A 25,940-nucleotide genomic window follows, 5' to 3' on the forward strand; every position below is an offset into this window, starting at 1 on the left:
TTAAAAATTAGACCTCTCCAATGTTACAGGACAGGTTTAAAAATCTGTGGGTCCCTTCCAGCTTAGAAAACCTATTTTTAACAACCTGAATCTCGCAACATCCTGACACGGCTCTAACACTCGTTAGAGAAGCTCCTCTGGCCAGAGACGGATCGTAACACAGTGATTCAGTTCCTGGGTTCTTTCAGCAGTCTTCAAGGAAAATTGCAGTGATTCATTCCCGTATTAAAGAGCTGAAGAACATACAGGTAAAATATGAGTTCCGATACGTGTTGGAGATGCTGTGCCTGTGCTCCTCGCCGCCCCTGCAAGTGCTCCCACCACCTCTCCAGTTAGATTTACCATTTTACTGGGACACAGAAACTGCAGCTACGGTCGAGAGCAGAGGAGCTCTGCAGCACGCCTTGCAGCACCAGTTGCTGCAGGCCTGCCCTGGCCACAGCCCGCTGGCAAACACAGGCAGCCCGCAGCGCTGGAAGGGACGAGGGCCCAGGGGTTCGGGCTGCACCACTGCCCTGGCTCATCACAGCAGGGATCTGCTACCCGAATCGCTGGGGCAAATCCGAAAACTCCTGCCCTCGGTCTTTCACGGGACCAGATTGGGGCTGCAGTGGTTTTGTGACTTGCCTGTACAGGAGAAGGCGACATCTGTAATCATTCTGCGATAAAACACAAATGTCTGGTCACATAAATAAATTCTTACATTAATGTACAGTAATGCACTTAGTGTTTCACATGTGAAGTGCACTTCACTTGTGCTTCAGCGCTCATTTCCAAAGCATTTCAGGTGCAGCTCAACAAGATATTCCTGACAGGCCACCTCTGTCTGCTCTCTGCTACCCCCATCCAGAGGTTAAGGCTGAAAATTAAACCCTGGACACTTCCAGAGCGACAGCCATCCACCGTAGCTGAATAAACATGAACTTTCGGAAGAAGGCACCATGACCATGACTTCAGAAGCTCTTCCTAGCTCTCAGTGAAGTGAAGTTTTGTAACTTTTATAAACACTTGGCAACCTACCTAGCGATTCAGGAAAGTGAATTTTTCTTCAATCTGTGGCATTTTAAAATTCTATATTAGTCTACTGTCACCTAGTATAGACAGACGTCAATTGCAACCAAAAAAATACACAAAGCTTTAAGCTCTTTTTTGTTAAAACTGCTGGGAGGTTGCCTACATGGCAACTGTTTAATTAATTGTTCTGTCATATTTACAACATCTAATTTTTCTTTGTGATTCACTCTTTAAGGCTGGCAGTATACTGTGCAATTTTCTTTAATAAAGCTAGGTAAACTTAAATTTGCTGTATATAATATGCACTGAAAACACCCACAAATAGGGCTGCGCTCGCTCCGACTTCTCTGGCCAACCAAAGGTGGAGTGTGAGTACGTGCTTTTGCCAAAAGAACAACCTTCAGAAAAAAACCAAATAACCCCAACCCAAAAAGTCAACCTCCTCCTGCCTGCTTCATTCATGGATGTCACAATACAGGTCTGACGTTTTAACTGTTCCCAGAATGATGGATGGTGACACCTCTGAGTGAATAACACAGCGGGAGGCAGTCAATCAGAGCAGCAAAGACTTGGGGCTGCACTGAAACATCCTGCGAAGCAGCAGGAATAGGAAAGGAAGTATGCAAAGAAACAGACGTATTATTTTAACGAGGTTTTAGGAATCATCACCTAAAACACTGCTTATGCATCGATGATGCCTGAGTGTTCATGACAGCCACCCCCATGATGTGGTTGGCGTCGGGTTCCCAAAATGGGAGCTATTAATCCCATCGGAAGGTCACAATGGGAAAATTCACCTTCTAGTGGTACTATGTTAAATGCTAGCTATTTAATGGCACTCACGTTTTTATTAAAGAACAAAATTGTTCCCTCACTGTCCCTTTTTTTTGGGAGGGGGTTGACTTTCTGTGCTCAGCAATGGCTGCCTCTTGTTCCAGGCATACAGCTCACCAGCCTGCTTCGATGGCAATACGTCCCCTGGATGAACCTCAGCTCTGTAATGCTGAGAATCAGGATGGCTTATGAACAGGATGAATCAGGATGATCACAAAAAGGGAAAAAACCCCACTTTTACTTCCATGCTACGGTCTGATTCATTCTGTCAAAGCCCAGTCCAGCAGCATCTGTTCACAGAGCAGGCAGAAAAGAGTCCATGAGTGATGACTGCAGAATCACAAGCAGGAGGAAAAAGAGTTGTGCGCTCCAGACTCTATGGTCAAAGGCCTCGTGGTGGTCAGGGTGCTGCCTCTCCACTGGTGGACGTTACTTAAAAGTGGCGTTAAACGCCCTGCCAATGATAAGTCTGCGCACTTCACTGGTGCCTGCCCCTATCTCATAGAGCTTGGCATCACGCAGGAAACGCCCCATCGGATAGTCGTTGATGTAACCGTTCCCACCTGCAAGCAAAAAGAAGTCACAAGTCATTTCTTCTCTCTGACTTCAGGGGCTGAGGGTGGGATGGGAGAGAGCGCTGCTCTTGCACTGCGCTTGCGCTGCGCTTGCGCTGCGCTCGGCTCTCCCCAGCAATCACTCAGAGGCACGAACACTGCCAGTGACCTACCCAGACACTGAATCCCATCCAGAGCCACCTGGGTAGCACACTCTGCTGAATACAGGATCACTCCAGCGCAGTCCTACAGGAGAGTCACAATGATGACAGAGTCAGCAAAGGTGTCACCTGCCTGTCGCCACTCTCCCTGTTGCTCTGACCTTTCCATTACTCTACAGGCATCTGCTAACAAGGCTGAAATACTTGATCACAAAGGCACAGGATTCATTCCTCAGTGAGCAAGAAGCTGCAGCAGTCTTTCTGTCACTACAGAACACTTGTGCCAGGTCTGTAAAGGCCACACGAAGACAGGGAAAAAAAAAAGAAAAAAAAAAAGAAAAACAGGAGTGCAGCAGGGGAGCTGGTCTCTCACGCATGCACATCACACCCACAGGAGACCGATGTGATTTGATTTGGGATGCAGGGCTCTGTGCTCCAACTGTTAAACACTCGGTCCTCTCCTTTGACAGAGGTGTGGTGACAGTGCGGGCTGTGGAGATGACAACACCTCGGAGTGACTGCTACATCCCCTCACAACAGCCAGGTTATTGTGTCTGGGCTTCCAATAAACACCTACTGATGCTGCTAAATCTGTTGCCTTGTAGAACAAGGCTTTCTTTTTCTTTTTTGGGGAAAAAAAAAGCACTTAGGGCTGTGAGTGAGTCATTTTAACCCCCAGTACAGAACCTCCACCCTGCTCACCATCTGAGACCAAGGGAAAGGAATTCCCCCAGCAGACACAGTCCAGGTGGAAGCGAGCTCACCTTTGCATTGAAATGGCCCCGGTCACAGGCCTTTGCCACGTTGTAGACATACTGCCGACACGCCATCAGCCGTGTGTACATATCAGCCATTTTGCCCTGCATGAGCTGCATATCTCAGAAGACAAGGGAGATGTTAACGTGAGTGAGGGGAAGATTACGTTCTGCATGAGCACTGGGGATCACCTATTCCCCAAACTATCTCACAGAAACTAGACAAAGGAGAAGACGTGGATTCAGCAGCCGTATATGAGGGAGCTGGAGGTTCTGTCAGTTGACAAATGCCCAGATGTCAGCCGCAGCCCCTCACCCACCAACAGTGGCCTCAGGTAAACAGGCTCAGAGATCCTTTCACCTTCTCACCATCATGCAGCCCCAGCACAAACTCCAGGCAACCTTCTCCATGCAAAGCCCTCCCACGACAGAGCTCTTCGTCTTCTCATTTGTAAAGAGAAAAGCAAGGAGACAAAAAATTCCTAATTCCTTTTCTGCCTCACCTGGAAGTGGCCAATTTTCTGTCCAAATGCTTCCCTTACATGTAGGTATGGAACTGCGTGGTCAAGAACAGCTTGCATGAGCCTAAGAAAAGCACAGATATGCAGGAAAAGGAAAACAACAGAACTATTAATTACTAATAATTAAACCTGGGAAGCGCAATCTAAGGCAAAAAGGTTCTCATACCTAAAATGATATCCTGCTGTCTACCTATAGCTCCACTCAAACAATGCTAAGAATAAAATCCAAAGGTCCCATTTTTCTCCCTAGTGCTCTACATATTGCTCATTTGGGACATCTTGTGGTAAGGTCTTACCTTCTTAATTCAGGGGACCAAGATGAAGAGTTGAAGAGCTTTCTTACAACTGTAGCCAGGACAGTTTGTGCTGCCTTGCATCTCCAGAGACCACCAACTCAAGGAGTACTAGCCAATACCATAAAAAGGCATAGGCAAGAACAAGAAGGGTGAAAAACCCTCCTTCTGCTTTGTGGAAGATGGTCTTTCCACATGAGGATTAGTACAGAGAGACCACTTGGGAGGACAAAAGGACTCCCAAAAGTAGGGTAAAAATAATTACTGAGGAGTTTAAGGACTGAATAAATGAAGAACAAACCCTTTATCCAGTCCAATGGTCCTTCTATGTGACAGTCTGGACAGTGTTTTAGATTTTAAGGAATCAGTAATGCAAATGAGCTGGTTATTCCCAGAGTAATACACACTGTAGGGATACACAAGCAAGCAATCAGGGACCAAGGCAGATTTACCATCTCTGGAAATGTTTACGTCAAGACTAATATTTTCAAAAGCATGCTCTGGAGGGGCTGTGGCCTGCACTACGCCAGAAGGCAGGGATTTGCAAACTTTCTTTCTGGCATTGCTTCTTCTATCCCTTGCCCCTCAGAGGGCGTTCCACATAGATGCTTTCAAACTGAAAAAGACTGCATGAGGAGTGGAGAGGTGAGGAGAGCTAAAGGAAACCGTGGAGCACACGCCGAGCAAGCCGTGGCTGCCTGGGCGTGCCGAGCTGGGTACCCTCCAGCAGGAGCCCAGTAGAGCAGCGAGGAGCTACGACATAGCTAGAGTACCCAGCAGCTCCGGGATCTCCCTGCTCCTGCCTCCTCTGCAGCTTGCTTCCTTCCCACAACTCTGACCCAGCCACCTCCTCCCAGCCTTTCCTCTTCTCTCAGAAGCTGCCCCAGTATCTCAGCTCTCCATCCAAGATGCATCCTACTGAGAGCTGCAACCCCCGTGGGAGACCCCTGGGCTAGGTGATCCTGAAGGATCCTTCTGGCCTTACAATCTAGAAAAGATGACAAACCCTTACCCCAGTGGCCCACCAGACAGCACGAGTCTCTCCAGGTCCAATCCACTCATCAGAACGTAGACTCCTTTGCTCAGCGTCCCCAAGACATTTTCAGCTGCAATCGGCAAAGGAAAGTGATTTACTTACGCACAAAACTAAGATAAGCTGTTGTCTGAGGGCCTGTGCTTGCTGGGGAGAGGATTCAAACTTTCAGTCCCATTCACCTTTCCTTTTGGCTTGAGACACAAACGTTCAGGACGAGCTAGACAGGCACTGAGTTTTGATACATATACTCCCTACCACTGAAATGTCTTTTCAATCCAGCCAAAGCCAAAAAGGAAAAGGCAGTAAAGGGTTATAAAGTGCATCTACAATCGCTGCTATGCTCTTGCCTATTTTCTAAAGAGTAAGGTGCTCTCCAGAGATCTTCCAGCTCAGCATTTGTACCAATAAGAATAGGAGACTTAATAGCCTGGGAGGACAAATTGGGAGCCCCCTTCACCATCCCATTAGTTGTATCTAACCCAAACTGACAGCATTACCATCTGACGTCTACTGAGCACGTATTTGAAATGAATGCAAATCCTGATCTGATATGCTTGGGTCACCTCTCTGAGCATTGCCAATACAGGAACCAAAGCTTACACAGGCAAGCAGTCAAAGCTCACCACTTACCACTCGTCAGTGTGATATATATTAGTCTTCTGAGATTGGAGAATATGAAGAGTCATTATCCCCCCTTCTGTGAGGGGGGCTGAACAGAACATTGCAGTTGTTATAAATAAACGTTTTAAAAAGACAAGTATTATTTCTGTGAAAATGGAACAGGAAAATAGCCACTTTAGATAATGGGCTGAGAAAAAACCTCAAGAAACCAAACGGTTTGGGACAAGCTAAAGCACGTGCTGATGTTAACAAGTATAAAAAGAGAAGCAGGAACAAAAGACTCATCTCGGCAGGGCTGTACTCTTACAATCAGGAGAGAACTTAAAGCCTAACAACTGTGCTTTGTAGATGGACAGAGATTATCCGCTGATCACGCCATATAGGAGAACTGACATATGCTTCAGGCTTTGATCACAAGCGATCTGAGAGGTGTGATATGCAAAGTGAAAATGAGACAGGACTTGGACACATGCAGATAGTCTCCTGAAATAAATAATCTGTTTTTCGGTGGCAGAAGCTCACGGATTGCATTGTCTCGCCTTATTGAAAAGCATGTTGATGTAGTGTATGGAGAAGTGCAGCCTCTGCAGGGCCATATCATCATGATATAGGAGCTAGAAAGAGGAAAAAGAAGAATGAAGCTTGGCTTTCAGAGAAAAAGCTCAAAAGCCCCACAGACAAGAAAGAAAAATACTAATAGCAAACGTTACTTTGAAGAACAGAACACAAACGCCAGCATCAGTAATAATGAAGTGACAAAGCTGTTCATGAGTAATGACATCCCACAGCTAAAAAAGGACCGAATAGCCTGAACACTTTCCTGTATGTGCAGGGAAAAGGGATGGATAGGTACGTGGTGAGCTGAAGGACACGTGTGCTGACTGCACAAGGCGGGCAGACCTGCTGGCTGCGTATCACAGGAAAAAAAAAAAGAAAAAAAAAAGTTGGGGCTCTGAACCAACTTTTACCAATGCAACATGACCGAATGAATCCATGGACAACACTTACTATGAGAAAAACACCAGCCACTCAGTGGAGCATGGCTGACAGTGAAACCCATGCATTTTAAAGTGGATGGAATTGCAGTGCTAGAGGACACCTTGATCTGAGCGAAGGATCCTGCAGACATATGAAATGGCATCAAACTGGTCCAGCTTCCAAGGCAGAAGATCAGAAGCGGCATTAACGGCCAGAGTGCAAAGCGTGTTAACTTTCAACACTGCAGTGGTGTGCTTCTCTGAGTTATCAGAAAATGGAAATCCCGTTACCATGAGAACATGCTGTTCTGTACGGATGATTACCCTGGAGATGATCTGAAGACTGGGGCACTGGCCTTTCTGATTTCAGAGCAGAGGGATCCAATAAAGTTAGAAATGTCAGATTTCAGCCGGAACTCTTCCACTTACTGCAAAGCAGCTTTTGGTGGTGTATGGGGAGCAGGAGAGTTATTTGCTCTGCAGATACACAATTAGGATTTTCACGAGTTCAGATAAGGCATCTCCTCCACTTGCTATATAGAGGCTGTAATTTTTCTGTCAACAAAAATAGCCACTGGAGTAACAAAAATGGCCATTACAGTGACCCCTGTTGTACTAACTAATAGGGGAAAGGATGTCCAGTTTCAGGCCCTGACCCCAAAAGAACTCAGAAATGTTACAGGCAAATCAAAAGTCTGTTGGACAGCCTCCAGTGGTTTTGGAGAAAAAAAAACAACTTCAAGGCAAATAAGCTCTCCTGTACACAAGATGGGGAGCTCTAATAGAAACAAACAAGTTTCTCTGGAAGCCTCACCTAGGCTTTGCAGAAGCAGTGGTTAAGAGTTAGGTCCATGAGGGTGAAAGAGGAGTGACCTAACACGAGATGTGCTCATTCACTGCAATCCAGCAGATTGCACTTTTCCAGTTTCACCAGCTCTCTTGCCAGGCTGCCAAAGAGCAGATAACCATCTGCAAAGCCCTCTAGGTCACAGTCTGAACATGCATGTAATTAGTGATCCAATTTATCTGATCAAGATGACAGGAAACCACCATATGCATACTGCTATGGTGTGAACCCAACTCACCAGGGACCTTGCAGTCTTCAAAGATCAATTCACAGGTATCAGACCCTCTCATTCCCAGCTTGTCGAGCTTCTGGGCTGTGCTGAAACCTGGCATTCCCTGCAAAGTCGAGACAGTAAAAATACATTTCAACTCTCAATTCTGACAGATTAAATAAAATCACTAGAGATCTGTTACATTGCCCTGACCACATGAACATGCGTAGGGTACCAGAAGGGAGTCAAGGTGAACTGCCCACTCTGGGAACAAGAACACGTGTAAATGCAAGCGCAGAGGAAGCAAATGAGCACAGAAACATGCACACGTGGGGGCACATATGAACTGAGTGCATCCGTTTTCTAGTGCACATAAATATTAAATAAATAAATTATTTGGGCAGCTGCCAACACTGACTCTCCTAGAGTAAGGGTTGCAAGCTTTGCCATAACCGAACTATTCTAATCGCTAAGTCAGGTTAAGTCCATCGGAAGGTTTACTGATCTCTGAGATTTTAGTACCATTTATTTCTAGTACCATTTATTTTATTTCAGCTTCCTGTCTTCCTTGTAGTGACAGAGATATGCATAGCATAGCCTCAAATAATTAAAAGGGAAGAAAAAACCCAAGGGCTCCCCGTTGAACAGCCTGTTTCTGCTCCCTTTGGCCTGCTCTGCTTTGCATCCATGTTTGGGTATTTCAGGATTCCAAAGGGGCAGTGCAAGAAAATTGGGAGAAGAAATGAATAGAGCCGTTTTAATGTCTTGGCTTAAAACCCCCCCCCCCAAAGTTAGATAATGGGATAGTAGGACATATTTACAAGGCCTCCAATATCTCTGACAATTTTTGACAACAAGCAAGCCCTGTTATATTAGAATCTTGTCCATTCTTTCCACATTTCTAGCCCAAAAGACTGGCTGTATGCTTGGATACCAAAATTCAGGAGTGCCCAGCTGACAGTGCAGTATGCCATGTCACTGGGGCAGAGGACTAATCTCATGGCTTTATAAAATTCAGGCAGGAAATAGTTTGTCTTTGAGCAAGGGGCTGACAGTTACAGAAAGAAAACTAGCTGGCTTCTAAGCGAGCCAGCTAGGGTGAAGGAGTTAGCTTTAAAAACCACAGTACAATAAGCTTGTGAGAATTATTAAACCTACCCTCTCCACAATGAATGCAGTTATACCTCGGGAGGGTGGAACAGCATTAATGTCAGTTTTAGCATAAACGATGAGAACATCTGCATCTGGCCCATTGGTGATCCAAAACTTGTTCCCATTCAAAACAAAGTAGTCTCCTAGAAGCAAAGAGCTGCAATCTGTTAGCTCACAACAGACAACAGAGCAACACCTATATCCTCACTCCATTTATTTCAAAACAGGCTTCCAAGAATGTTCTTTAAGACCCCCAGAAACAGTGTGCACAAATCCTTCCCAAGTTCAAGAAAACTAATTTCCTTCATTTCTGGAGTCCAAAGACAGTTTAAAAAGTGCCTGACAAACTAGACAACCTAGCACTGGTTCCATAATACCACCACCGTCTACCACCATAATCAGAGGTCCACTTTTAGACCTTCAACCGTCCACCCTGTATCTTCACTACCTGGCTTTATCACACACTGAATGTCCTGGGAGGCAGCACAAGCCTGCAAACATGGCCTGGTATACCCAAGACTAACCACCGTATCTCAGTGGTATTGGGGAGGTTAGTCTAAATTTATGGGAGTTGTTATTTACACTGGCTATCTATCCAGGCAGCACATGACAGGCTTTACCTTTCTTATCTGCTTTCAGCTTCATGGACACAACATCAGATCCAGCATTGGGCTCGCTCATTGCTAAGGCTCCAATGTGCTCCCCGCTGATTAGCTGGAAGAAAAGACAAATATAAGAAAGGGAGGGGGAATAGTAGCATTGTTTCTGTTCCCTCTTTAGCCTGCCTTCCATTTTTTTTTCTGCACTGAATCTGCACAGTAGCTATTCTATGCAAGAACTGCAAACGAGAGCCGCTGTTCCTGGTGGAGTCCTAGCAGGGAGCTCCCTTGTGCTGCTCTGCTGAGGGAACAGAACCAAATCACAGTGGGATGAGAAGGATGACTCAACTCATGTCTGAGTTAGATGAGTACAGCCCTGCTTATAAAACACCATCTCCAGGAAGGTGCCAAAAGAACCATGCCAGCAGCCATATGCCTTTCACAAGCTCCTTGTTCTGCACTTTATGACTGCCCTTTTACATAAACAAGAGTTGTTAAACACAAAAGGCCAATGAGGGGGATGAAAAGAGATTGCAAAGTTCTTAGCAATGTTCTCATAGCCCGGTCCCCCCACACTCACACTACAATAGCAGATGGACACCCTCCTTCTGTGCCTGCTCATACCAGGCTCTGGCATAGCTGTTGCTTCCTCTTCACTGTTCCTTTCATCCTGCCCTTTTCTCCTTGCCTTTTTTTTATGTCCCTGTGTACTTTTATCCATGTACTCCTCCTTTTGATCTCTTCTTTTTTTAAAAACAGACTCAATGCTTAAGATACATGTTCAACCAATTCAATCCATCCGTGCATTCGTACAGTCTTCGTGATATGCTCAAAACTAGTTAAGGACCCTGAAGTACTCTGTCATGAACCAAGACAAGAAAGAACTACAGTGATCGCACATCTCATATTGAAAGGCAAGCTGCACAATGCTTTGAGGAAGCGACACTGTACTTCGCCTGTGGTTTAAATCAAATTTCTTGCACTGATAATTTCAGTAGCTGGGATTCAACGTACTAGTTAAGTTTTTCCATGCATTTAAATACTGAAATCTGTTTAACATGCTTTTGAGTCACAAACATCAAAGCCTCCAATGATGAAGAATTTTCACAGGTAGTTAATTAGCATAGGCTAACCAAGCATTTGGGCAGTGAGAAATGGAAAATATAAACAGGAAAGCAGTGAGTTTCATTCAGAACTCTCAAAACAATTTGGGAAGTTGGAAGAATATCATCCAGTGTCACCTCAAAGCCTCATTTGGTAACGCAGCTCCAGAGAGCTGGACTATGCTGCCTACAGACATGGACCTCAGCACAGGCTGAGGTCAGTATGGATTAATAGGAAAAAATTAACAAGCTAGAGAAGGGCAAGTTTGGCAAGTACAATATTTCCTAAAGGTTGGGTGACTGAAATCCGCTAGTGTGTAAAATGCTACACACCGTGAAAGACACTCAGTCATCCTTGCATGCAGCCAAAACCCAAATGCTTTCCAGTGTCCCCCGCTCTTCCAGCGACATACCTTGGGCAAGTACTTGTTTTTCTGGGCCTCATTGCCGTTACGCACTAGCTGGTTGATACAAAGGTTCGAGTGGGCACCGTAACTAAGCCCAACAGCTGCTGATGCACGAGAAATTTCCTCCATCACCAGCACGTGGTCCAGATACCCCAAAGCAGATCCACCGTATTCCACTGAAAAGAGAAAAGAAACCTCACATTAATCACCATGGAGTATTTCACACATGCACAAGATCCCAGGGTCGGGCTCAGTCTTGAATGAGATCTAAGACACTTACAAGAGAGCTTCTGTTTTTGACTGACACTGTCCCTGAGCTGGGCACCTCTGGCTTGCCCCATCCTCTCTGAATTTCAGTTTTCTTCTCTTAAAGGCACAGTGATGCTACTTCTTCAGCATAATCAATAATTTACTTTTACAGCATAGTTTTATACATGTAACATGCATAAGGATACATCTAAAACATGCTACTGACACTTGCACAATAGTGAGTCCTTCTTGTCAACCATCCTGACGTGCAACCTTAACATCATCACGAAGATTAAATCAAAGTGCCAACCTGTATTAGGTGAGGGGACAAAGGAACACAGGCAAAGTTTGTAAAGTCTACACGTTTGTCATAACAAGGACCCCTAAACAAGTGAGGGATCCTCAAACTGCTCAAAAAGTGGGGCACTAGGGACTTTTCAATACCCACAAATGTGCAGGAGACCAGAATTTTGATGGGTGGCCGATTCAGAATGAGAAAGATCCGCAAATGTAACTGCTGTAATTCAACAGCGGCAAGAATGTGGATTTCAAGAGAGGACGAGGTAAGACAGAGCAGCATGACCATCGCAACTAGGAATCTAGTGAGGCACACTGAGCCGAGTCTAAAACTGGTGGTTAAGATGAAAGGCACACAGTAAAACAGGGAGAGAGAGAGGGCAGGAAAAAAAGAGAAGGCTGAGAAATGTATAATGGCCTTGAGCAGCTAACAGCCTACATAAATGTAAACATATATATACCTCCACACACATTTATATACACAGAAATACAGTCACATACCCAAATAAAAGCTTTGTTCTACAGGCAAGAAACAAGTGATTGTACTGTTAAGAGAAGAACTAAAACAGGAGGACATAAAGACTGCGAACGAGTCAGGGAGGTAATCCGGGAGCACTTACTCGTCATCAACATGAATGCTGTAAGCAAGCAGCAACAACGGGAAGAGCAAATATGTTTGTGTGCTCAGAGTGACCCCAGAGCTGAGTGTATAACCTGGGCTCAAAGAGGGCTACTGCCCCTAACTTGTCAAATTAACACAACAGCCGCTGGCATTAGACGCAGTCTTTCCTCCCACGTCACTCATTCTGACTCCTGTCTTTATCCGCAGGGCTCTTTATCCTCTGGAATCACCTCTCTACTACAAATCAGAGTTTGGGGTTTTACTATCAATATCCTAAAAGATGGGTTTAACAATTTCTCATATATGCCAAAACAAGAGAGTTTTCTATTCATTCCTATAGAATGGATGTGTTTGGTGCTGTTGCCTCAAGAAAGGAAAGGTAACTGCCTGCTGTAAGCAGTACTGGCCCATGATTGCTTTGTACTGCAAGAGGTACAGGAAAATAATCCTGCCAGACAACTTCTCATATAATACAAACCATAGTGTGATTTAGAATGATGCTGCCCTTTCAAAATTACTCTTTATATATGACATGCCTGTCTTATCGTTCCACGGTAGCTATTTTGCTATTATTTTTGCATATTTGCATTTCTTAACTTAGCTCTTTATAAAACAAATGGAAAATTACATCAAACCAACATAGCTTTCTTAGTTCTAAAAAGAAAACAAAAAGCACTGTTATTTAAAATGCTCCCTTAAAAGACTTGATCCACTGGTGCCCAAATCTGCCATTTAATTGAGCATACGCCCTCGTAAGATTTCACATTATCTTCACATCCTAAATCCCACTCTCCACCTCCTACAACAAACCCAATGCCAATAAAGAAACTGCACATAGCTATACAATCAAAAATAAGGCAAAAAATTCTGGGCGTAGGAGGGTTTTAGAGGTAAATCTTTGAGGAAATGAAAAAGGACAGGACTCATGAGGGGATGGCTTATTTATAGTGTGGGAAACTGCTGTAAGCCTCAGGCACAACATCAAAGAAGAAAGAAGGTAAGAGTGAGAAAAAACAGGAGCAGCAGTAAATTGGGAAGAGTAAAGAGAAAGAAAGCAGAAATACAGACTCTTTCAAGCAGACTCAGTGCCACTGAAAGAAACGCAGAGGCATTATTTCAACGCATTGCTATTCAGCTTGCTTCTGCAGAAGCCTTTGCACACGCACATCTAGAAACACAGACTTTACGATGGGGAAATAAAGGCCCCATTGGCTGCTTTTCTCCACTAAGGGCTGCTCCTCATTACACTGTGTTAGTGCATTCAGCATGACCATAGCAGCCTCAGTAATCTATAACATTAATCAAAACACTTTTCAGCTAACCTGGACAAGGCTGAATAAGATTTACCCTGATTTTTTCTGACTGGTTGGATGTGGTCAGCTCTCCATTAGTTATCACAGCTTTTCACAGCGTTGTTTTATACCCTCTAACTTCTCTTATTAGAGATGGATGTTTGTTCTAGGATACTTTTATCTATAGCGCTCGTTCTTCAAAACTTGCAGCAAACACTTCATATTGGAGAAGTGCAAACATGTTTGAGTTGCATACGTTGTATCTGGAGAAACCATTTCTGAACAGTACTTTTAAACCATAAAAGGCATTTTGTAATCGTCCAGAAGTCCAACAAGGAAAAAGGATTCTGATTCAGTGAAGAATAAAAAAGTTGCCAAAGAGAGGTTTTAAAAAACATGAAGATAAGAGCTTCTGGACAAACTGGATGTCACGTCACAGATAAGGCTGTTATGAACTGGAAAGGGTGGGTTTAAGGAGTCTCTCTTTTGTTTGAAGAATCATCCACCAGAAGGTAAAAGGTGGGAACAGACTTACCAGGAGCTGTGATCCCCAGAACTCCCAGTTCCCCAAGTTTCTTCCAAAACTCCTACAAATACAGAACAAGCAATCAGTCCAGACTCACAGTCAGGGCATCAGCATAAGAAGTTTTCCCAGGTAGCTCACCAGACACATCAATTTACCTTATTCTTGTGATAGCTCAGAGATAAAGGCATCGATACCTGTTCCTGCAGCAGCAGCTCCATCCTTCGGACTAAGAACCCATAGAAACTGAAGGACATTAGTTATGCTACACATGGGAGTAGCCTGTTGAATCCAGTCAAAATTCACAAGCCTAAACTTAATTCTGGAAGGCCGGGTCCTAAGATTTAACTCATTGCCTATTTTAAGGAGAATTTTTATGAATTAAAACCTCCCATTAATTTCAAAAACTGCACTTCTAGGCTTTCATATACTATCTCTTGCTAAAGATAGTTTAGGATGTTACGACTTAAATTTATGCTTTTCAATTACCTCATGCATCCTTGTCACCGTGCTTTGGCAGCACTGCATAGGCCTATCGGCCTGTGATTGCTGCAAATAGCGGTTAGCGTAAGTTATCCATGACTGAAACCCTGGAAATGTTTAGAAGAGTTGCTACTAGCTGGAAATTTAACTCTTCTAGTAAAACAGAAACCAGTAAGTAAAGCCAAGGAGGCCTCCTTGGGAGAGATTAAAAAATGGGAATGTTACAGCTGGGGCAGACAGAGGTGCTGCTCACCTCGCAGGCGGTACTGGAAAAGTTATAAAAGGTGACCACAACAGAGAATTTGTGAACACTTTGGACTCGTGAAGCTAAAGGAGCTGAATCCACAGGGGCCACTCAAGTACATAACCTGTAGGTTTTCAAGACTGCCAGGACACTAGACACACACGGGGACGGGATAGCTGAGTTTTGCATAGTTGGACACCTATGCTGCAAAGTTCATCTGCTAGAGGACAAGCTGTCCTCCTTGACGGCCGACTCCTCCATTTGCCTGTTACCCAGATTTATCACTCTGGTAACACCACCACTCAAGTGACAGCCCCATGATTCGAGGCACAGAGCTGCCAGCTGACTTGAGACATACGCATCAGCTGCGTCTGGCACACGGAGTAAGAGGGAAGCTACGACATAATGCAGTAGCAAAGGATGTCACCACTGAGGACCACACGTGTGCTAGAGGGGTCATCTCTTTGCTGCTGCTCAGACTGCAGCCTCTCCTCCACTACATGCTGGGCACACAGGTAAATGCTTCTCACATGGCCTCAGTGTCCAGCGATGCGAGTTATCAGGGAATAGCCTCCAGAGAGTTCAAAAAGTATTATTCAATAGCTCTGGATGACATCTGGTGCACCAGACTAAATTTATATACTTAACTTCAAAGCTGTGCATATATCCCTGAAAATGTCAACATCAGAGCTCTGGGAAATCCTAGCAGATGTTCTGAGCTTTTTAAGTCTTGTGGAGCTTATGAAAACCAATGGTTAGAGCTCTCATTTTCATCAATCAAACCATCCCGTTGCACAGAAGTTGTTGTTTTTATTAGGAAGGCAAGCTCGACAGTCAAACAACTCTACACTTCAGCATTTGCACACAATATTTTCACAAAAAATTCTAGAGGAAACTCAGATGTCCAAGAAAGGGGCCTAGCTCAGAGAATACAAAGCACATATTAGAGAAGGAGCTTGAACAGAGCCAAGCAGAAATACCATGATGAGAATTCAAACAAGACCATCATCAATCCATCCTCTTTTTTTTTTTTAAATTGCATGCTGGCTGGGTTCTGCCCCCAGATTGCTGAAAGTTGTTAACAAAAGATAAAACAGGAAACCAAAAAATTGTTTTCTCTCTGGCTTTCAAGTTTGAAAAGTCAATGCATACGTGCCTGTGGTGTGGACTAGGATTCTTTGTCTGGACTAACGTACAGATCAACATACAGACAGGCTTTCACTACCCTCTATTTTAAATGCACACATGAAATACTTGCCCGCATGCCTTTGAATTCATTTTCCTGGTCAATCTGTTGGGCCTTCGGAGCCAAATGCTCTTGACAGAACTTTGTCATGGTCTGTCTAAGCTGGGAAAAGAGATGAGGAAAAACACATATGTTACATCTCATCAACGTATTGTCGCCTTCTTCCCTAGGACACTGCCAGCATTCCCCTGCCAGGCGACTCCAGGATCCCAAACCCAGAAGCACGAGACCATAAGGAAATCAATGTTTCGTGTTACTGGCTGAAAGACCACATGAAAGGCCCTTTAGTCTTCTAAAGAGAAGATACTTATGTACTTAAGTTCCTCTCAGCATTTAACCTTCACAGCGTTACCCCAACATGAGAGAATGCTACGTAACTACTGCCTGCGCTAGGGCTTCAGGGGATGTTTTTGGTCAGGAAACTTCGAAAGCTGATGAACAGAGCTTATGATGTATTATTCCCATCCAGTAGCTGCTTATGGTTTCATTTAATTAGATACAGATGCCTGTAATGAGCATGCATGCTAATTAAAATGTGTTAGCGTATCAAACTGGAACTACATTAGCTATCCTACTATTTTCTTCAGAGGGAAAATTTGTTCAAGTCAGGTATGCTCGTTGTTCCAAGTGTAAAAATCTCAAAATCTTTTTCTAAATTTTAAAATCTGAATACTTACATACATGTATTCTGCAGAAGTCTATTTGCATACTAAGAAAATATACACAGTATCTTTTAAAGTTTTTAATATAAAGATTTAAGAACTTTGTCTAGATATTATGGTAGAGCTTCATAATACCATTTTTCCTTTTGGTTCTTTATTCCTACATATTAATGCAGGTGAAGGAACCCTCTTGGAGATTGAAAGCCTCTGCTGTATAACCAGAACCTGTAGAAGGGGCAGAAGCAACAAACCAAAATATCCTCAGGCTTCTCTGCCCTTCTCTCAACCCCACAAAGCAAGCAGCCTCTTTTTTACAAGTAAAAAGATATGCTAGTTTCCACAGCCACCCAGACCTTGGATTCCAGTACCACCAAACAAGTTTCCCCCCCTGCCGATTTTTTTTGTAAGTTTTTAAACATTAGATATGTTTCCATTGTTACAAAGTTGACAGCAGGAAACTTGAGCATAAAGCTTAAAAGAAAAAAAAAAGCTTAAAAGCATAATAAAAAAAAATTAATCAGTTAGAGACTGAGGGGTAGACTCAGACAGACATCCCTGATGCTTCAGACACTGAGGGGCTGGAGCATGTCCAGAGAAGGGCAACGGAGCTGGGGAAGGGTCTGGAGCACAAGGCTGATGGGGAGCGGCTGAGGGACCTGGGGTTGTTCAGCCTGGAGAAAAGGAGGCTCAGGGGAGACCTCATCGCTCTCTGCAACGCCCTGAAAGGAGGGTGTAGAGAGGTGGGGTCGGTCTCTTCTCCCAGGTAACAAGTGATAGGACAAGAGGAAATGGCCTCAAGTTGCACCAGGGGAGGTTTAGACTGGATATTAGGAAATTTTACTTCACTGGAAGGGTTATCAAGCATTGGACCAGGCTGCCCAGGGAGGTGGTAGAGTCGCCATCCCTGGAGGTATTTAAAAGCCATTTGGATGAGGTGCTTAGGGCCATGGGGTAGTGGTGGGCTTGGCAGTGTTAGGTTTACGGTTGGACTCGATGATCTTAAAGGTCTTTTCCAACCTCTACGATTCTGTGATTCTAAGCCAGTTTATAAGTTACAGTGCTGTTAAATCTTCAGTAGTGCTAGTGAAGCTGTGAATTATTTGACTTTTTTCAGCTCTTCCACCAGATAGATATGAACTACAAGAGTATTTTCCTCCTTTTACACCTGCTGAATGTAGAAGCACAAAGAAACATCAAGTTAATTCGAGCTGATAAGGCTATAAACCATGAACACAAACCTGGTAAAGAATAATTCTGTAGTAAGAAACAAACGAGAATGAGTAAGTTTATTTTGTACAACTGTATGTTTGCACTGTCATAATTATCTAGAAAGTGAGGCTATAGCTCCAGAGCTGAGAAGCATCGAAGAAGAGTTTCACTGGCAGAGGCCTGTCTGGACCAACCCTTTGAAGACACTACCTTTCACTCCATGCCCTGGGGCAGCAGGGAGTAAGTGCTGTGATGGCTAGCGGTCTGCTGCTGCTGAACACAGGAGAAAACAGTAAAGCTAAGAGCTATTATCCTAAAACTCAGGTCCCCCGTTGGGCAAGAGAACAAAGTGGGAGAGCTGCAACCCTTCTTTCGAGAGGATTTCACGAGACCCAATTCATTTGTCTCTTTGGTGATCATTTCTGACCATCATTTCGGATCAAACAGGCCCAGCGTGAATGCAGTGGACTTTTTTCACGCAGTGCTTCGTCGTGTGGTGTTTTAGCGTCGAGAGGCGCCTTCCCCCGATGAGGAAAGGCCAGAGCAAGCCGGGACTGCCTTCTGGCTGGGCCCGGCCGATCGCTCCCCGCAGCTCCCGCCGGGCGCGGCGGACACGTGGCCGGGGCGCGCCCTCGCTGCCGGGGGCCGCGCCACGCCCCCTCTGCCCGCCCGGGGACAGGCCGGCTCCCCACGGCCGCAGCCAATCACCGCCCAGCAGCCCTGCCACACCCCCAGCGGCCGGGACCGCCCCCCCCCCGTCACGGCGGTCCGCCACCGGCAGCGCCCGGGCCGGAGAGGCGGGCGGGCCCCTACCTGCCGCTGCTCCTCGCTCAGCCCGTTGACAGTGTCGTCCACCGCCAGCCCCGCGCAGCCCCGCCGCAGCAGCCCCAGCGTTTGGCACCGCCGCGCTCCGCGCAGCCCCGCGCCCACCGCCGCCCGCCCGATCACCGCCGCCGCCATGGCTACCCCGGACCGGCACCGGCGCGCAGGCGCGGCCCAGCCCCGGGGCAGGGCCCCGCCCCGCCGCCCCCCTCTCTGGTGGGGCCCGGGAAGAGGCGGGAGGCGGAGGGCAGCGGCGCGGGGAAGGAACAGCGCCTGCCCACGTCCTCCAGCACATTTAATGGGTCCAAACCGCCAACGGCTACAGCACACCGGCGGACGGAACGAGAGGGGCCCTCCACCGGCACGGGGGCAGCGCGGGAGGCCAGGCAGCGCCCCGGCAGACGGGGAAGAGCAACACGCGGGGGCCAGCCACGGGGGGGGGCGGGCAGCCAGCATGGGGGATGCTCTCCCAACCACCCCCGGCAAGTGCCGTCCCCCCAGAGAGAGCTCGGTGGCCTGCTCCTTGTTTAGGACCACCAAAAAGGGAGGAACTAGGTTTGTGAAGTAGAGACCACTGAACTAGGAGTAAAACATCAAAAAAAAAAGATAGTACAGTCCATCCTTGTGCCTCACATAGCCAGGAGCAGCTCCAACTCATCAAGTATTGCTGAACATTCCTTAATGTCTGCTTGAAAGGAAGAATGCTTCTGCAGGGACAGCTGCCGCTCTTCTTCTGCGGATTTCCACTTAGCCATCGCTGTCTGTGTAGAGAAATCAGTGTACGCTACATTTTACTAACGCAAAAGTACTGAATAGCAAAGCCGAGTTCTAGAGCAGCTCCAGCTAAAGCATTTGAACTCCTCAGCAGGGCCTTACCTGCTAAACTAAAATTAGTCTAGCCCGACTGGGATGGCTTTTACCTTTGTTCCTTGAGGAAAATGGCAATTTATCTGTGACCAAAGTTTAGGAAGTCTTATATAATAGCAATGTCATTAATTAGCTCTTAAACTTCTTACCAAGAATTGTAGAACTATAACTTAATGACTATTTTGGTCAGTATATAGACAAAATAATATTATTGAAGCTGCTTGTGCTTGCACACTTCTTAGTTCCCAGAGAGACTACCTGAGGCCACTGGTCTGCAACAGCCTCTGAGTTAGATCAAGTGTTCTGAATTCCAGTGTAACCACCAGCCCGCTGGATCAGCGTGCTGCCAGCAGGGCTTACAGCTGCCTGCAAGTCTTGAAAACTTTCTCTTGAGAGGAGCTCGTCTAAGCAGAGACAGCTCCATTTCCAGTGGTGACATCTATCTGTACTTTGGAACTGATGCTGTCTAACTTGAAAGCTATCAGTCATTATTATCACTTTCATCTTTGACCTTATTTCAAGTTCAATTATGTACGCTTCAACTTGAAATGACCGAGATAAGAATTAACATTGCCCCACCATAAACTTTGCTTTAAGCCCTCTATTTAGAAGGGGAGTAACACATACAGTTTCCTTAATAACAAAAGATGAATAATACTGCAGGCTTTCACTGTAGTTCATCTGGAGAATAGAGAAGCACTGGGAGGAGCAAAATAACCTTCAGAATCTCACTCAGTGCCAAGTGCTCATTCCCTGGTTGAGTCTGAGAAAGTCAGTCTTACCTGAAGCATCTCCTTTTCTTTTGCAGCTGTTTGATTAAATAGTCTCAATTCTTCTATGAGCTTCTCAGTTAACAGCTGCAGAGCCAAAAGGAAAACGGTTTAATACAATGCAAATAAATGCAAGTCTCAGCAGCTGTTTCCACAACATCAGTAGAAAAGGGCAGTAGCACCAGACCTCTCACAGCCCATTTAACTCCTATTGCTATTTCAAAATTTTCTTACCGTTGTCTGCTTCTGGCATTCCTGTGTCTTTTCTTCCTCCTCCAAAATGTTGCTGCCTGTAACTAATTTATGAGATGCATTAGTGAATCTCTAATATACAGATAACTTCGCTTGTAAGAACTAACAGCTTTTCAAAGTAAATTTCTACAACAAGAAAGTCTAAATTATTTTCAAAGTTTATCCAGGACAGGGCCTACTACAGGAAGCAGCTTTTTCTCTTAAGCTAGAAAAAAAAATCTGCTGGAGTTACAGCAGTATTTCCTTAGCAAAGAAGCAGAGTCCAAATGTCTTATGAACTGTCACAACAGGGAAAAAAAAAAAGTGTTCTGAAGAATGAGTACCAGAATGGTATGTGAAATGCATAGTCCTTACCAGGATCAATGTTTCTGCTTTCTAAAATCACCATGCAAGTCTCCTGAAATTTCTTGAGCTTCTCAACTTCTTGTACCAGGCCTTCATTCTCCTCCTTTAACTCCTTTATAGTGCCCTGTCATTAACACAGGTTGTAAGCGAATCAAGTTTCCAAGGAGATTTCTTCTCATTAGTCAGTAATACTGAGCATGATGCTAATGGCTTAACAAGTGCTCCACTAGCACCAAGAATCAGATCTTCCCCTTCTGACTCTACCACCACAGCAAATTAAGTCTGTTGCAGACCTTTACTCCTGCTTCTTGACAGGATTAATACATTTATCACATCCACATGTCATAGCAATTGCTAGAAAAATTTGATCCTAGAGATAAATTCCTTTTAGGTAATCCTAGCATATCTTTTCCTGTGCTGCCTCTCATATATATAAATAATTCAAGAGTTTGATCCATAGAAAAGCATACAAACATTGGGAAGAAAAGGGCATCTTAGAATCTTTAAGCCACAGCATTATTCCCTACACAGTGCAGATATTACCAGGCAATCGGATAAGCTGATCAGCCTCACAAGTTGAATGCAATTCTCCAAGAGAATCAATAAGCATGTGGATTAGGGTGATCCAGCTGATAGTGTCAGAAGCATTTTGAACATTTCATAGGAGGTCTCAAAGGCTCTTAAAGAAATCAAGCTGTGAGATAAGAGGAATGATCATCTCACAGATTAGTAACTGGTTGAGAACTAGGAAATGAAGTGAGCTTTTACAATGGAAGGTTACCAGCAGGGCCTCTTGCACATGACAGAAACTGTACTAAGCGTGTCCTAGAGTGATCTGTAAGAGGTGGTGAATAATGAGGTGCCAATTCTGAATCTAAACTTGATTCAAGAAAGTGTTTCTGTTTGAAACAGAATCCACTGAACAGTCCCAGCTCTCTCAGCCTTTCCTCCAGTCCCTTAATCATCTCAGTGGCCCTTTGCTGGACTCTCTCCAGTATGTCCATGTCTCTCTTGTACCAGGAGCCCAGAACCAGACACAATACTCCGGGTTTGGCCTCACCAGTGCTGAGCAGACGGGGAAAAAACTTGCAGAATAATACAAAGATGCTGAAAGATTAGGCAACGATATGACACGATAGCGCATGAAGAAACATAAACTTATATAAACTGAGCTCTGCATTAAATACCCAGAAGAGAATGAGGTCACTGTCCCTCAAACTTAGTGCACAGCGGTGACCAAAATCCAAGTAGAATGTTCTTTGTTACTAAAATGAGACCATTACACATTCCTGAACCCACATCTTCAATATTGTGTGCACTTTCACACCACACCACATGACAGGTTAACAAAGCTAGGAGAGATTGGGCAATAGGAACAAGGAAATTGAATAGCTTATCTACCATATGTTAGGAGCTACGGAAGAAAAAGAATTAAATAGACCTCAAACCATCAGTGGCAAGTGATTATTTACAGTTTATCTTGATGTAGCTAGGAAGCATCTGGCAATTATCAAGGCTGTTTTAATAAAATTTCATGTGAGTGCATAGTTGTGAACTTGAAATATTCTCCCATAATGAATTTAAAATGGAATTAAATAGACATCAGAGCTCTAACAGTGATCTGGATGCATTATCCATCCAAATATATCTGCAGCTCTGCTGATTTCCAGGTTCTAGCAGGTATCACGGGTGTCAGAGGAGAAAACCCAGCCCACCCAAACTCTACTGACTTCCAATGGAGACAGGAAAATGAGCAAGACAATCCTTTGATCTGACCCTGTAGGGATCAGAATATAAGAATTACTCAATGATTTATTTATTTCCCCCCTCCTTTCCTTACCTGTGCTCCTGTTAGTCTGGAGTGCAGCTGTTGTTTGGCTGTTTCTAACAGCTGATTCTTGGTCTTCAGCTCTGCTTCTAGTTTGTATCTGTTGAGAGGTCTGTAGAGTCAAACATCAAAGATTTAGGGGCAAAAACATCAGTATTACACACCTTCTCTTTTACTTCCACACACGCCCTTTTTTGAAGCATTTGCTCTTGTTTCTGACCAAGAGCTTTAATCAGCAAACTTGGCAAGAAAGCTGTACATGGGTGAGAGCTCATCATAACCCTCCAAGAGGGAACACTACTGCATGAGGGCAACAAATAGAAATTTGAGGAAACATACCCTCTTGTAGCTGTCTTCTTTGAAAGCGGTTCCACTTTCTTGGCAGATTTAGGCAACCTTAAAAGACGGGTAGAATACAATTACCAGAAGACCACTGCATTCTTGCAGATTACCAAGTCCATTAGTTTGACAAAATCTGCAAAATGCTAAGCCATCTTTAGGCTATTTGCCAAGTAATAAATCCATCAATATTTTACTTTCATTTACCCTTGGTTTGTAGCTTTGAAGACACCATCTGCTGGAATGCTTGAGCTAAAGTTAAAATTGGGATCTTTGTTGAACTCTAGATCCGCTGTTTTGCTGACACATTGTTTCTTTGAAGGAAAAGCCATTTGCAATTCTGCAAGAAAAAAAGACAACAATGAAAACACTACAGTCTACAAGAGATCACTGTCATACTCAGAACTACTGGATCTCTTAAGCCTTCCATTTGAGGTAAATCACAATTATATCTAGCTAGAACAGAGACTTTAAGGTAGCAACAACTAAGGGCAGTCTTCAAGCTTTACCCAGGATTAAGACCCCAGATCCAGAACAAACCACAGATAGCTCAGATGGGAGACAGCATTAAAACATAGTTACCAGGCTAGCACTAATGAGAGAAAGTTTGAAAGTGATAATACAGGCACGATAATAAAGGAGGTGTCAACATCAAGCCAACAGCAAGCCACAGGGGTCCAAGCAAAGCTGTTCAGTACTAGAAGCAAAACAAACACAGCCCACTCGAAACTCTCAGTTAAGAGAGCTTCATATTTCAATTCACTATGAGTAGATACACTTCTAAAATAACACTATAGAGAAGTAGCTTTCTATGTAAAGATTCTTTGGCGTTAAACCACAGCTGTTTAACTACACAAAGCTTTGTTCACATCGCGGGTTTAGGAAGCTTTTCTTTTCTCCCCCCAAGTTAAATATTTTGCAAATGCCATACCCATAAGCACATTTATACTAGAGTAACATGGAAGTGTCCACTGATACAGACTAGCTCCCATGTTTTTAATGTTAAGCCTGGGTGCCTCATCTTTCTAAAATGCTGTAAGTAGTATCAAAAGGCTTATAGAAGTAAGAGCCTCTGAAGGAAAGTATCTTTAACCCCAGCGGGCCGCTGCGTTCCGTAAGCAGGAGACAGACGCTCTTAGGCCCCGCACTGGAGCGCATCTCAACGGGCTGAGCTGCGACGCAGCGAGCAACAGCCCGCCCTGCTCAGAGGTGCGCATTTAGCAAAAAAAGTGTTACCCGAAGTCTTAAATGGAGACAAAACAGTTGAATAAAGCCAGAAATTAGACTTCGCAACGGCCACCACAGACCAAGGCAGTACTGGAGCTCCCTAACAGACACCGCTCCCCGCCCACCTCCCTCCCGCGTCGGCCTAACCCGGACGCCAGCCCTCCGCACCCCGGACCTCGCTGCCCCACAGCGGAGCGGGGCAGAGCCCTCCCTCCCGGAGCGGGTACGCACCTGCGGGCGGGCCGCCGCGGTGGAACGCGCTGTAGACGGGGATGCGGGAGGGCTCTCCCTCCATGGCGGCCGCGCTCTCCTCAAGCGCCGTTTGAATCGAACCGCTGCCAAACGGTTTTGAGGCCCCGCGCATGCGCAGGAGCGCCCCATCCGGCGGCGCGCTGGCCCCGCCCCAGCGAGCGGCGCGCAGGCGCAGTGCGCCGCGGGCGTGGGGGGAATGCTGTGGTACGGTGCGCGCGCCCTCTGCTTCTCTCTCCCCTTTCCTCAGAGAAGGCGCGGGGGAGATGGCGGCTTCCCCATGCGGGCGAAACACTGTTTCCCCTCGCAGCTGCCCTCAGGGGAGCCGGCCGCCGGTGGGGAGGGCGTTCCGTGCCTCCCGCTGCCTCGCCCTGTGGTTTGGGCCCTCGAGGCTTGGAGCTCTCAAAGGCCTCTGTGGCCTTCGGGGGGACTCTGCGCCGTGGAGCCCTCCCTGCTGCGCCCTCAGGGCGCCGGTGCTGCCGCTTGCATTTGAGGCGGTTAAAACTGCCCTCGCACACTGTAAGGGGAAAGGAGGCACCTGTATGAAATGTTTCCCGACTTGGATGTTTTCACAGTGTTTTCCAACACGGTTTTCAAAATGGGTGAGAAGCCCCTCCAAATAGTAATGGAAAAAGGCTCCTGGGTGGAGAGGGTTTCAGTCAGCGTTTGCTCACAGCCCGAGGGCAGCTCTGGTTACCAAAATACCCACCTGAACACCCAGTATGAGAACTGCGCCATGAAAATGCAAAACTGAAATACATTGTATATTTCAAGCGCTGTTACTAGCTTTGAAAGACTATATTCCTAATCGACATCAGGCAGTTGTGGCCTGTCTCCTCCAGAGCAGGGAAAATTTGAAGGAGGGAATCTTTTCTAAGATGTATAGTTTCCTTTTGCTGGTTATATCAGAAAATATATTAGGCACTTAAAAGATGAAGAAAATGAACCACAGTGTTCCTGGTGAAAATGAAGCATCACTCAGATTTAGGAAAGTTTGTCATAAGCATTTATTGTACGTCAACTTGTATAGAGAATGTTTTCTCTTTTTCAACAGATAAAGGCAAGGAAGTGTTTGTTTTCCTGTTTGTTTCTGGTAGAGAAAAAAAAAAAGTAAAATTCAAGATTCACCAGATATGCAAATTTTAAAAAGTTACATGTTTGTAGGGAATGCCTTGAGTGGAAACAAGCTATGAGACAACACACAAAGCACCTGAGTCACTGAGGGGACGAGGACACTTCTCTCAAAGGGGAAATCTCACACTGAAAATTTTTGTCAGTACTAGAATTTCTTCTGATAAAACAAACTGAAATTGTTACTGCAAATAGATT

The 25,940-nt window shown here is 45.2% G+C and overlaps 2 protein-coding genes across 2 annotated transcripts; both read right to left on the reverse strand.

Annotated features, from left to right (window-relative positions):
• Positions 1–19,190, reverse strand: IVD (isovaleryl-CoA dehydrogenase). Its single transcript, XM_072865112.1, has 12 exons — positions 18,726–19,190; positions 16,054–16,143; positions 14,081–14,132; positions 11,092–11,261; positions 9,597–9,690; positions 8,983–9,119; positions 7,852–7,948; positions 5,145–5,238; positions 3,822–3,903; positions 3,328–3,432; positions 2,576–2,648; positions 1–2,411 (listed from the first exon to the last, which is right to left on the reverse strand). Exons 1-12 carry the CDS (start codon positions 19,188–19,190, stop codon positions 2,278–2,280), a joined length of 1,593 nt encoding a protein of 530 aa, XP_072721213.1. The 3' UTR covers positions 1–2,277.
• KNSTRN (kinetochore localized astrin (SPAG5) binding protein) lies at positions 19,012–24,727 on the reverse strand. The gene is made up of 8 exons (XM_072865113.1): positions 24,594–24,727; positions 23,343–23,475; positions 23,136–23,192; positions 22,809–22,908; positions 20,978–21,092; positions 20,606–20,667; positions 20,384–20,458; positions 19,012–19,495 (listed from the first exon to the last, which is right to left on the reverse strand). The coding sequence occupies exons 1-8, from the start codon at positions 24,724–24,726 to the stop codon at positions 19,364–19,366; spliced, it is 807 nt and encodes a 268-aa protein (XP_072721214.1). The 5' UTR covers position 24,727; the 3' UTR covers positions 19,012–19,363.
• Positions 24,728–25,940: the final 1,213 nt, after the last annotated feature.

The sequence above is a fragment of the Ciconia boyciana genome, chromosome 6, assembly GCF_034638445.1.
Source record: "Ciconia boyciana chromosome 6, ASM3463844v1, whole genome shotgun sequence".
NCBI lineage: Eukaryota > Metazoa > Chordata > Aves > Ciconiiformes > Ciconiidae > Ciconia > Ciconia boyciana.

Excerpts from the sequence above, each read along its gene's own strand:
- KNSTRN (XM_072865113.1), bottom strand. The coding sequence starts at position 24,726 with ATGCGCGGGGCCTCAAAACCGTTTGGCAGCGGTTCGATTCAAACGGCG. Across the intron at positions 22,909-23,135 it reads AAGAAGACAGCTACAAGAGG|ACCTCTCAACAGATACAAAC; the intron begins GTATGTTTCCTC and ends TTGACTCTACAG. Across the intron at positions 20,668-20,977 it reads AAGCAGAAACATTGATCCTG|TTACAGGCAGCAACATTTTG; the intron begins GTAAGGACTATG and ends CTCATAAATTAG.
- IVD (XM_072865112.1), bottom strand. The coding sequence starts at position 19,190 with ATGCTGGCTGCCCGCCCCCCCCCGTGGCTGGCCCCCGCGTGTTGCTCT. Across the intron at positions 9,120-9,596 it reads GCTGAAAGCAGATAAGAAAG|GAGACTACTTTGTTTTGAAT; the intron begins GTAAAGCCTGTC and ends CTTTGCTTCTAG. Across the intron at positions 3,433-3,821 it reads AGAAAATTGGCCACTTCCAG|CTCATGCAGGGCAAAATGGC; the intron begins GTGAGGCAGAAA and ends TGAGATATGCAG.